This window comes from Dryobates pubescens, chromosome 21, assembly GCF_014839835.1.
Source record: "Dryobates pubescens isolate bDryPub1 chromosome 21, bDryPub1.pri, whole genome shotgun sequence".
In the NCBI taxonomy this organism is placed as follows: Eukaryota; Metazoa; Chordata; class Aves; order Piciformes; family Picidae; genus Dryobates; species Dryobates pubescens.
This window is the reverse complement of record NC_071632.1, coordinates 9510453-9523559: the sequence shown is the minus strand read 5'-3', so window position 1 is coordinate 9523559 and position 13107 is coordinate 9510453. Positions and strand designations below refer to the sequence as shown.

At 42.9% G+C, this 13107-nt stretch overlaps 1 protein-coding gene across 2 annotated transcripts in view; it reads left to right on the top strand.

The window, feature by feature from the left end:
- The window catches only part of ZEB1 (zinc finger E-box binding homeobox 1), a 101189-nt gene that overhangs the window by 69241 nt on the left and 18841 nt on the right, over positions 1–13107 (top strand). For both annotated transcript variants that reach the window (XM_054171221.1, XM_054171220.1), the window contains exon 2: positions 9159–9359. In XM_054171221.1, the coding sequence (XP_054027196.1) occupies positions 9159–9359 (201 nt within the window). The remainder of the gene's footprint in view (positions 1–9158; positions 9360–13107) is intronic.

Here is a 13107-nt window from a genome sequence, read left to right as displayed (position 1 = left end):
TAATTGCTCCTCTTCCTGTTGCTCACTTTCCTGCTTACAGCATCCTGATTCTTAAAGAATAAATTACTCTCTGTACTTGAGGCTTTCATTGCCCTAATAGTGAGGGAATGCAAAATGAATTGCAGAAAATGAGCTTTGCTTTCTGGATTTTTACGGTGCTAAATGTAGAGAAGATGTATGATGTGGCACAGTTCTAATTAAAAAAAAGAACTGTCTTCAAATGGAATTAGTGATCAGAGTACTAAAACAGAGAAGTATATTATTGTGCTGACTGAATACAGCATGATACAGATATTCAGTCAAACTCAAGATGGTTTTTGCAGGGAAAAGAATCTTTAGTTCTCCGATTTAAAACTAATGAATGCAGGAAATGTAAGATGAATAGTCAGGCTGTGGTGATGAAAGACTTTGTTTCCTTAGCATATACTGTAATGGGAGAGCCCCTACGAAAGGCAGGTGACCTGGGTGGCAACAGAAGCAAACCTCGAAAAGCTGGAAGCAGGGTTCATCACTCCCTCATCCAAATCTGCCCTCAGAATCATTAGATGGCATGAGACAACATTCCCCACAAGAAGAATGACCCAATCGCGTTTGTTGCATTCTGATAGGAATTTACACAGAGCTGTTGGAGTGAGTCCAGAGGCAGCCACAAAGGTGATTGAAGGGCTGAAGCACCTCTGCTATGAAGACAGGCTGGGGGAGCTGGAGTTGTTCAGCCTGGAGAAGAGAAAATTCCAGAGGGGCCTTAGAACTGCCTTCTAGTACCTGGAGGGATCCTACAGGAAGGCTTGGAGAGAGACTTATCATAAGGGTGTCTAGAGACAGGACAAGAGGGAATGGTTTGAAGCTGAGGGAGAGCAGGGTTAGAATGGATCTTAGGAAGATGTTCTTCAGTAAGAGGGTGGTGAGACTCTGGTAATAGGCTGCCCAGTGAGGTTGTGGATACCTTCTCCCTGTGGGTGTTCAAGATCAATTAGACCTTGGGCAACCAGGTCTAGTTGAGAGGTATTCCTGCCTCTGGCAGAGAGGTTGGAGTAGATGATCTCTTAGTAGATCTGGAGTAGGTGAGGTCCCTTCCAACCTAAGCCATTCTATGAGAACCCACAGTGTGAAGCAGCTGCTTGAACCCAGTAAGAATGCCCTACAACAAGATCTCATTGTGTATAGTGTGAGGAAACTGCATTACACTCTTAACTAAATAATTCAAGGAAAAATCCACAACTCCACACCAGAGATTAGTTTCTGAAATAATCGACTTTAAATTTTAATTTAAAGGCTTACTTGTCATTTTCAGAAAAGTCATTCTTGTTTTAAGAGCAGTGTTTGTGCTGGATTTGTGGAGAATAAATCTAATTTTTATATAGAAAAGATTGGCTCACTGTTTATTTAGGCGTATCCACACGTGAGCGTGGTCACACAGGAAAAGGGGAACTGAATTCGGTCCTTCCTCTGCCTGAAGGGACCAGACTTCCCTCTCCCACATGTGTTTATATAAATACATGACCAGTTGTAAAAATGCAAGTCTAAATATTTGTATGTGCTGAGCCCATTTCTGATAATTTTGTTTAACTAATAAAAATCTCTTTCAAAGTGTTGCTCCACCTCTCAGCTGAATCCTGATGTCCAGTCACACATTTTGATTGAATGCTGTGACATGATAAAACCCTTGTAGTTCCAGAATCTCAATTACACACTAAGGTATGTTAAAAAAAACAACAACTCAGCACTGCTGGATTATTTGATCTTCTGGTCAACTCAAAGAAAGTCTGAGTTTAGAATAAATGCTTTTTACAAGGGGACCACATCCTGAAACCTGCTCTCTAAATGCTGTACCAAAAGTAAGACTAAAGAATTGGCTTGCACAGCACACATTAAAATCAGTGGTGTAAATACCAATTTTCTGCTTGTCAGTTTTAAATCCTGGTTTGAGAATCAGTCAGTATTTGACATTAAAACCAATCTAATCCTTAATGTTGATTTTTAATATTATTTTTTTTTTCTTCTTCTTTTTATATGGCAAGTTCTGGAGCAAAGCCTGATGATCTAAGTCACAACCGGTTCCCCACCATTAGGGCAATGGCCATAGCTCTGGCACTGGACTCTGAGATGACATAAGTGATACTTGGAGCAAACCTGGCAAATATTCCAGCCTCAGCAATTAACTTTGCTGCTGCTTGTCTTGGTTCATAGCTTGATTTAGGGCTAACTTAGTCCCTATGCAGCTCCAGGTTTCCCTCTGGGGCACAGTGATGTTTCTGTCAGGAAGGTGAACAAAAGCAGAGAGCAGCTGGGGAATCTGCTGCTTTGGCTGCTCCTGGCAGGCAGCTGCTTTAGCCAACCACCTGCTTTGCCCATGACTAAGGTGAGCTCTGGGCAGAAGAATAGATGCCTTCCCTTTGACTCTGCCAAACTAGTCAAAGACATAACCAAATGACTACATTTTACATCTGTATCATTTCTTTGAGCACAACAGCAAGTCAGGAGGGGGATCTAAAACCTCTGACTGTGAAGGATTTGTAAGAGTTGCTGTTCCTGAGGGCAAGGATAGCATCTGGTACCCGCAGGCAGGGTAGTGAAAGAGCAACAAAAATATATGGTAAAACTGCTGCCACTGGGGACCTAATACTCACAGTCCTTGTTTCAGAGTGGCCTCAAAAAACAGCTCTTCTGCTCTTCTGGAGTAAATTTTCATTAGTGACTGCAATGCACTTGGGATGCACTACCACAGTGTATCTTCTCCTTCTGTATAAAGAAAAGGCATGCTCCCGAGTCAAAGCACAGTGGGTGCAATCAGGAGATTCACTTCAAAAACACAGTTCTGATCTGAATTAAAACACTGAAGGTCATGCACTCATAGCCAAGCACCTGTGGAAGTGGGACATTTTTCTTGCCTGCAGTCTGAAGGAGAAAAATTTCCCTTGATCATTCCATTATTAAATGTGACTGGCACCAAAATCTCAGCCTGTAGAGGGGAGGGGCTTCTTAGGCCATCTACCCTGTTCCATCCTCCTACATGCAACCAGGTCATCCATTCTCTTTCACAATTTACTTTTTGAAGGGATCAGTCAAATTCTCAACGGACTCTTGAGTGCAGGACATACAAGTGGTTGAAAGGAAAGCTGTGCATGGTCTTTCCAGACAGCCAAGAGCTTCTGCTGACAGATGCCAGCCAGAGCTGGTAACTACCATCTGTTAGAGACGAAAGTGGATTGAATTCCATACTCCTCAAAAATAGTCTGGATTTATACTGCTAACAGCTATCCTGACAGAGGAGAGATAGGAAAGCTTCAGAAGTACCCATGGGAGACAGAAAAACGATGATGCAGAAGATACGGATGCTGGCCAGTATGCAAATCACTCAGTACTGCAGTGCAGGGTTAAAAATCAGTGACTGGCAATGGAGCTCTAGGACAAGGTGTCATATGTGGTACAGAGAGTCAAGTAAAAGAGAGACCACCAGCACCTCCTCCATTTCAGTTGCTGCTTGAATAAAAACCTTTTCCTCCACTTGTTTGCAAGACCTGAAGATCGTAGGCATGATTGTTCCCATCTGCAGTGTGGATTGGCATCAACTCTGAATATTACATCATCTAGTAAGGTGACCTGACCACAGCAACCATATGTGTTTAGGTAACAACCTCCTTTCAGGGTTGTATAGAGAGTGAGAAGGTCTCCTCCCGAGTCTCTTTTCTCCAGGCTAAACAATCCAAGTTCCCTCAGCTGCTCCTCATAAGACTTGTTCACTTGACTCCTCATCAGCTCTGTTGCCCTTTGGACACACTTCACAGTATCACAGTATAACTAAGGTTGGAAGAGACCTTGAGGATCATTGACACCTTTCTCATAGTGAGGGGCTCAATTTTGATAGCCCCAAATCAGATTTGGAAGTGTATGCCTATATATGTATACCAACATCATCATAAAAAAACCCCATGATGTTGAAATAATTCTCCTATTAGGGCTGGTGCAGAAAAGTAACTTAGAAAATGCAATTTGCAGCATGCTGCTTTGAGACTTTTCAGTGCTCTGCAGCTCTTCCTTGCTAAAAATGGAAGCTTTATAGATCTGCAAAAGGAAGGCTTTCAGTCTTTCTGTGAGACAGAGGGGGTTGCAATGGTCATTTCTCTATTGGATTTGCAAATAATGACCCTTTTTTAATGAAAGAGCAAGCTATTGTCTGAATAGTCTCTCCTTCCAGTCTCTGGATTGATGTAAATTCTACATGCAAATAAGAAAATCTCAGTGGCAGGAAAGGTCTAAATTTGACTCTAGACTTGAACTGGAATGGGGGAGGATGGTTAGCTTTGGAGCTGGATGCCAGGTGCCATAGTTCCAGGGTTTCTTTAACATCTTCAAAGAGCTGTGAAAGGCGTGTCTGAAGGAAGAGAGCAGCCCTCTGCTACCCACCCATTAGTCTCCCAGGGCAGGAGCAGATCTGCATTGCTAAACCCAAGCTTTGCAGCCGAGCAGGCATCTGTATAGTACCATATAATGGGATTGTAATTATAATTTTAATTAGATAAAAATACATTAAATTACAGGGTTTGATTGTTTTTCAACCTTTGTTTCTGTTGAAGAATATTAATATATTCTTTGAAATGAAACACTTGACTCTGAAAGTTGAGAACCAAAACAAGTTGGAAAATGTCATCATGAAGGCTGTTCAAGCTGTTTTAATTTGTCCCTCGCATGTACATGTGACGATAAGATCTTTAATTATGTGATCACATAGTTTTTCTCACAGGAGGAATGGTGCCCAGAGAAATGAATCAAGGGTGTCTATTAAAAGGAAGCTGTTGCCTCCAGAACCCTTGCCTTAATTGCTGGAAAACTTAGTAGTTTCAGGAGAGGATTGCTGGAATCAAAAGCACACTCTCCAAGGCATTTGAAACTCCACTGAAAGACTGGGTTTCTATATTACAACAATTTCTCTCTTTCAAGGTTTGTACGTGATTCTGGCAGGCCACTGGTTTTGCAGGTGATCTCTCTGTATCAAGTTGCTGTGGCACGCAGGCCAAGGTGCCTGGGCTCTGAGCTCAGCTGCATTTGGAATGAGTGCAAGTTTCCTTTGAATATATAAAATGCTGTATAAATGCAAAGTCCTCCAAAAAGTAAGGCCTGAATTGCATTACTCTGATGTGGCAGAACCAGGGTTGTTGAAAGAATCCTCTGGATTTAAGTAGCCAGTTCCTTCTCTGTGAAATGGAGATGCCATCACCCTGCTACAGCTCAGTTAGTTGAAGCATTCCTGCTGAATGGCATGTCAGGAAATTATGTTTCATATGTAATCATATAATTATATGGTTATAATCTGTATATATATATATATAAAAAATACCTCATGGAATGTATAAGGTATAATGAGGAATCCTATTTTGGCTAATGTCCTGTAAGTGAGGCTGCTGGGGATGAAAAAAACCCCGGAGCAATCACTCTGCAGTCTGAAAACATGAGGCAGGGTCCTACAAATGCTGAGTTTACTGGAAAACTGAGTGTTCCCCACCATGTTTGCAGTGAGAGAAGGATGCTGTAGAGGCAAACCAGCATGCAATCATTTAGTTGGAGCTACCTGGAGATATGGAGATGTTTCCACCATTTGAAATGCTTGACTCAACATAGCTGGCAGTAGGTGGTTTCAGCCCGGAAGGCAGCCGTGCCCTGGGCTGCATCAAAAGAAGTGTGACCAGCAGGACAAGGGAGGTGATTCTGCCCCTCTGCTCCGCTCTGCTGAGGCCCCATCTGCAGCACTGCATTTAGTTCTGGAGCCATCAGCATAATAGGGACTTGGAATTGCTCGTGCAGGTCCAGAGGAGGCCACAAACATGATCAGAGGGCTGGAGAACCTCCCCTATGGTGACAGGCTGCAAGAGATGGGGGTTGTTCAGCCTGGAGAAGAGAGGGTTCTGGGGAAACCATAGAGCAGCCTTTCAGTACCGGAAGCAGACCTATAAGAATGCTGGGGAAAGAATTTTTGCAAGGGCTTGTAGTGATAAAGTGAGCAGGAACAGCTTTAATCTTGAGGGGAGATTTAGACTGCATACTAGAAAGAAATTCTGTCCAGTGAGGGTGGTGAGACACGGAACAGGTTGCTGAGGGAGGTCATGCTTACCCACTCTCTGGAGGTGTTCAAACTCAGGTTGGATGAGGCCTTGAGCATCCTGGGCTAGAGGAAGGTTTCCCTGCCCATGGCAGGGCGGTGGTTGGAACTAGATGATCTTCGACGTCCTTTCCAACCCAAACCATTCTATGAATTTATGACTTTCTGCTGTGTTTAGTGTGTAGGTTTCCTGGCCATCCCACCTTTTAGATGCAGGTTTGGCAGTTTATTTCCTCCAAAGCTCTTTGTAAGAGGGGAAAAGGAATGTTAAAGTTCTTGCTGTTTTCTCAGTTGCCTTGTTGGCAACTAATCTGTGGTGGAATATATCTTGTCTTCCACATGACATTACACCCTCCTTACAGGTACCTATTTTACTTTGCAAAATCAGTTACAGAATATGAAGTGAATATCAATTTATGAATTGAAATGGACCAGATAGGAATATTTAGGCAATTTGCCTGAATTTGTTGTCTTAGAAGAGGTTGATACCATGAATAATGGGGTGTTAGATTGTTTCAAATAACACTGTGTGTATAAAATATGGAAACACAGAATGATTGTCTTAAATTCAGAAGGCTCTTTTGTCATACTTATGCATGTTCTAGGTGAGACATTTTTCTCCTGAATTGGAAGGAAATGAGCTAGTAGCTGTCAGTTGATAATGTTACTCACTTTCCCCTGCTTAGATGCATTTTCAAATTACTATAATATCTGCTTCTTTTAAAAAAAGCTGACTTCAGAAGAGCAGGAGTCTAGTTTGCTATTTATCTACCTTAATAGGCAGGATTCCACATGAAAGAATCAGTCCTCTTGTGTGCTAACAGTGACAGGATGCAGGTATCATGAAGCAGGGTGGTTGTGCCTCCCAGGTGTAATTCTGGTAACAGCTGGAGGAGCGCTGCAGCCAAGACAAGTGTTATTAATGTATTCATCAATAAATGTGTTCTTTCTTAAACTGCATTTCAAAGCATTTCAGCAAGAAGTGCAAACTTGGCTTTAAATGAAGAAGTAACACACATATAGATGTGAATGTTTCATACTTAATTTCAGTGAGTAACAAAACATTTCAACAGACTGTGAAAGCATAATCATTCCAGATTGAGTTGAAATGGCTGTAAATGACCTTCTGTGCTAACAAATAAAGACCTATTTTAGCAATAATCTGCTCCCATATGACAGAAACACACATTTTCTTGTAATCCTTTGTCCACAAGAACTCTCACAATGTGTTCTCCATGCTGAAAAAGTAGAGTTATTACCTTCTGATGGTACCTGGGGAAAATGTTATGTGAGCTTTTCTTTCTAAGTCACCTCTGAGATTTTTCCTTTCACATTCATCCTGCTGAGTCCTTACTGTGATCTTTGGATGTGACTACAAGAACATTTTAGCCTGGATCTGGACTACTTTAGCCCTTCTGAATCAAATCTACTTATTGTTTCCATTTATTACCCTTTGATCCACATATAAAGAGCATGAGGATACCGTTGGTTGCAGGAGAAGGCAGTGGGAAGATGGACTCGGTGAGCACAGCTACCATGTTGTGCTAACTGCAGACAAGGGCTTGCTCCACAGGAGTGGACAAGAGCAATTGCTCTTTACACACCTAAGATGGGCTCTCTCAGCAAGTCTCCCTAGTAACAAGTGTTAGGACAAGAGGAAATGGCCTCAAGTAGCACCAGGGGAGGTTTGGATTGGATATTGGAAGAAAAGTTCTTGACTGGAACAGGTTCCTCAAGGAAGAGGTTTAATTCAGCACCAGAACAAGAGGACACAGTCTCAAGCTGTGCCAGGGGAAGTTTGGACTCCAGGTGAGGAGAAAGTTCTTCACTGAGAGAGTTGTTAGCCATTGGAGTGGGCTGCCCAGGGAGGTGGTGGGGTCACTGTCCCTAGAGGTGTTCAGGAGGGGATTGGACGTGGCACTTGGTGCCATGGTTTAGTAGTCATGAGGTGCTGGGTGACAGGTTGGACTTGATCTTTGAGATCTTTTCCAACCTTATTGATTCTATAATTCTGTGAATTCCCATCCCTGAAGGTATTTGCAGAGATGTGGTGCTGGGGGACATGGTTTAGCACCAGACTTGGTAGAGTTGATAGAGTTAGAAAATGGACTGGGTGAGTTTAAAGCTCTTTTCCAAACAAACAACCCTATGATACTCTGATTCTAGGACTGAACTGCCCTCTCTGGAGTGTCAATTGGTCTTCAGTGCTGGCTGTTCCCTGCGGTTTTATCCCTTCTCTGGCGCAGTGATTGCTATCTACATACAGCCCATCCTCATTATACATGTCTGTCTGGAACAAAATGCTGATTATCAGTATTAAATGTTTCACAAACTATTGAGCAGGTCATAATAATCTTAAAGGAAGTATACAGTGATGCTGGTATCCAAGTAGGTGTGATCCAGTTGGACACTTCAGTGTGTCCCAGAAGACAACTCTGCTGCATTTTTATGTGTGTGTGCAGAAGTGAGAGGTGTCCTGTTTGCTGGCAATGGTGGCAGCCCAACAACTGTCAGATCACAGAATCACGGAATGGTAGAAGTTGGGGGTATCCAGCCACCTCTGCAGAAGCAGGTTTACTGAAATCACATCGCTCAGGATCATGTCCAGGCAGATTTTTAATGTCTGCAGAGAAGGAGACTCCACAGCATTTCTGGGCAGTCTGATCCTCTGCTCTGTCACGCTCAAAGAAGTTTTTCCTTATGTTCAGACAGAATTTTCTGTGTTAGTGCCCATTGCCCCTTGTCCTTTTGTTGGGCACCACTGAAAAGAGTTTGGCCCCATCCTCTTGACACCCACCTTTTAGATATTGATAAGCATTGATAAGATCCCCCTCTCGGTCTGCTCTTGTGTGATGCCTTCTTGTGTGTTACCTTCTTGTGTGTTGCCATTATGTCCGAGGTGCTTGGAAGCTACTGCCATCCCTGTATAGACAGAAGAAATAATAATGTGACTCCATATAACCCAAATACAGTGTATGGCCACAGTACTGAAAGCTTTGGGCCTCCACATTGTAAATCAAGAGTATATTGACCACTGTTTTTGGTTTTTGTCCCTCTGCAGTCACCAACTATAATAACGTGGTAGAAGCGAACTCAGATTCTGATGATGAAGATAAATTGCATATAGTGGAAGAAGAAAGTGTAACTGATGCAGCAGACTGTGATGCTAGTGTGCCAGAAGATGACTTGCCAACAGACCATACAGTATTACCAGAAAGCAGTGAAAGAGAAGGGAGTACAAACAGTTGCTGGGAAGATGAAGGTATGTTCATTTTGACTGATGCTGCTATGTGCAGAAAGGTTTCTGAAATACAGATTCAGTAGACATTTTTTTGGTCACTTTGTTGCTGGAATAATGTGTAATGTTCACCATCAAAGAAGTTGTTTCCCTTAGATTTATTGTAATATATTTTATGTTCTTTATTTAACTGTGAGATGCATTCATTCCTTTGGCTTTGCTGAACAGGAGCTTCAAGAGTCATTCGTCATTGGAATGGGCTGCCCAGGGAGGTGGTGGAGTCACTGTCCCTGGAGGTGTTCAAAAGGGGATTGGACGTGGCACTTGGTGCCATGGTCTAGTCATGAGGTCTGTGGTGACAGGTTGAACTCGATGATCTTTGAGGTCTCTTCCAGCCTTAGTGATACTGTGATACTGTGATCTGTAGATGCAGCTTTCTCAAGGGTGAGCAGAAACCAGTTACTTGCTTTGAGTTAGTCCAAGTCTTTTTGCCTGGCAGGTTTCTGCCATAACTCCCAGTAAGTAACCTCGAGTACTGTGTCCAGTTCTGGGCCCCTCAGTTTAGGAAGGATGTTGACTTGCTGGAGTGTGTCCAGAGAAGGGCAGCAAAGTTGGTGAGGGGTTTGGAACACAGCCCTGTGAGGAGAGGCTGAGGGAGCTGGGGTTGCTTAGCCTGGAGAAGAGGAGACTCAGGGGTGACCTTATTGCTCTCTACAACTACCTTAAGGGAGGTTGTAGACAGGCAGAGGTTGGTCTCTTCTCCCAGGCAACCAGCTCCAGAACAAGAGGACACAGTCTCAAGCTGCACCAGGGGAGGTTTAGGCTGGAGTTCGGAAGAAGTTCTACACCGAGAGAGTGATTGCCCATTGGAATGGGCTGCCCGAGGATGTGGTGGAGTCACCATCATTGGAGGTGTTCAGGAGGAGACTTGATAGGGTGCTTGGTTGCATGATTTGGTTGATTAGGTGCTGTTGGATGATAGGTTGGACACGATCTTGAAGGTCTCTTCCAACCTGGTCTGGTCTATTCTATTCTAAGGTTCCCAGTAAGGCATAGCTCAGCTTGAGGAACAAGCAGTAAGCCAAAAAACCATGAAATAAAATAATATACAGATAGAAATGTCTTCCTGTGAGCTGCTCCTGCGTTTTTCCATGTAAAATATAGCTAGGGAAAAGAAAAGCCAACAATTTTTAGGTTATTAGTTTTAGAATTGGCTATCTTACTCGTAATGGACCTGTATTTTGAAAACACTGGAAGGAGGTAAATCTTGTATGTATTATGCAGCAGCTTTAGAATCTGACAATTTGAAGCAATCAGGAAATGGGCCTGGAAACAGATAGGGAGTCTCATAATGTCACACAGCATGCTTACATTGGAGCCAAATTGGGATAAATGTATAAATTAGCAGAATTTATTGCAGACTTTTGCCTTAATCTCCTGAAAGACACAAAACATTTTATGGCATATCCGTCTGTCTCTCAGCTCCAGCCACAGTTCTTCAGCATCCACCTTGTGAAAACTGGTGGTTTAAGACAAATTGCATGACCTCACATCTAAATAAATGGAAAGCAGTCATATGGTCCCTAACTGCAATCCAGCTGAGAGAGAGCAGCTGAGAGTTCAAAGAATAGCATCAACTCAGCCTGGTTTTACATAGCTGCTGTTGCCAAGGTATGCTGTGCAGGGAAATTAGGATTTGGGGGCTAAATTATTAGGTCTTTTTCTTAGTTCTATAATATATTTGCTCTGCAGCAGGCTGTATCTATCAGGAATTGCAGTTACATACAAATGGGCTGTGTATAGAATATTTCTTGAACCCTTCCAGCGTAGGTGTAGGAAACCTGACATAAGGAGTGAAGAAGACCACTGGCTCACAGAGGCATTGGGTCAAGACTCTTTGGATTGAATGTTTCCTGGAGATGTTACCTACATGGCTCAGCTTCTTGCCCCAGACAGCTTTCTGGGTTTTTTTCAGAACTCAGGACATGTGATGGCATCTCTTTTTTTATGCCTTGTTTCAAATGTGCCATTTTGAATCTTTTAAAATTCATTTGCTTATTTGCAGCACTTGAACCAAATTCTGCTGTGCTTGTAGAAGCTCAATGTAAGCAGAGTTTTCTCTGCTTTGGCCCCTGCTGACAGAGACTGTCATCAGCATTTAGACAGACAAAAGATTTGTAGGATCATAGATGGCTAAATTGGGAAGGGACCTCAGAGATCACCTACTCAAACCTCCCTGCCATGAGCAGGGATGCCTCAACTAGACTTGGTTGCCCAAGGCCTCATGCAGTCTGGCCTTGAACAACTCCAGGGAAGTGGGGGCATCCACAACTGTTCTGGGCAACCTATTCCAGAGTCTCACCACAGTCATACTGAAGAACTTCTTCCTAAGATAGAGTCTAAACCTACTCTCCTTCAGCTTAAAACCATTCTCCCTTGTTCTGTCACTAGATGCCCTTATGAAAAGTCTCTCTCCAGCTTTCCTGTAGCATTCCTTCAGGTATTGGAAGGTCCTCCTGGAGCCTTCTCTTGTCTGGGTTGAACAACCCCAACTTCCTCAGCCTATCCTCATAGCAGAGGTGCTTCAGCCCTTGCATCATCCTTGTGCCCCTCCTCTGGACTCGCCCCAACATTTCCATGTCCCCCATGATGGGGACACCAGAACTGGACACAGTATTCAGGAATAAGTGTCCTGTGGAAGTTTTATGGAGCTTTGATTTGCTATGGTGATGGCTGTATTTACTTTGGTATCTTTCATAGAATGAAAGATGCGAGCTGAAAATCATCATCCAAACCGTTCTGTGAATCTATGAATCATTCTTAGTTGCACATTAGAAATGTGGACAAAGGTGTTGAATGCATGATGAGTGATGCTGGGGTTGGTGTGTGTGCAACACTAATACCATTTCCAGGATTGGCCATTATTTTCAGGGGGGAAAAAAACCCCAGTGTAACAGTTTTAGTAAGTCTGAAAGTCCCTTGGTTTAGCTGAACCTGAGAGACTGAGTTTTTTTACATACTCTGGTCACAAATGGCCAAGAATAGAAACAGCACACGTAACATTTCTTCATCAGATTGGTTTCCTTCCGTTTCCAGTCGTTCTAACTGAAGTTCTAGAAGACCTTTGCAACAGGTGTTTTAAATATAAGGTGTACATCTCCAGGAGTTCAACTGAAACACTCAAATGGGTTTGACACAGCAAACCACGTGTATCCTGCACGAGGTGTTGGCAGCGTGCCAGCATGCATGTGTGCAATGATTCTGCAGCATGGGGGGGGGGGGGGGCGGAATTTGCTTTAGTTGACAGTAAAACCTACTCTGCAATTCAAAAATAAAAGCTACACTTGCTCACTTACTATATAAATATACATAAAAAGCATCATTATGTATTGTAAGTATCTAGAAATCTCAGACTCAGAACTAAGAAGTGCCTTTGAAAAATGCATTCAAAAGAAATCAAATTGTCTAGACCTTGAAATAACCTTTTAAAATCCATGGAGTTATGCTTTTTCTTTCTCTTCCTGCAACTCACAAACTTCCTGCAACTCACAAAATTCCTTCAGCTCAAAAAATCTTGTTACCTCACAAAATTCCTTCAGTTCCAAGATGTGAGGTCAAGCCTGTGTGCTGTAAGATGGGTTTTGTTCTCCCAGTGTGGTGGGCTACTGAGCAAGGTTGCTTTGCTCTTTTGTATTCATTTCATTTGGGAGGAAGGCTAAAAATGTGTGGCATCTTTTAGGTGCAGTTTCCACTCACAGGAGCAAAGAAGCAG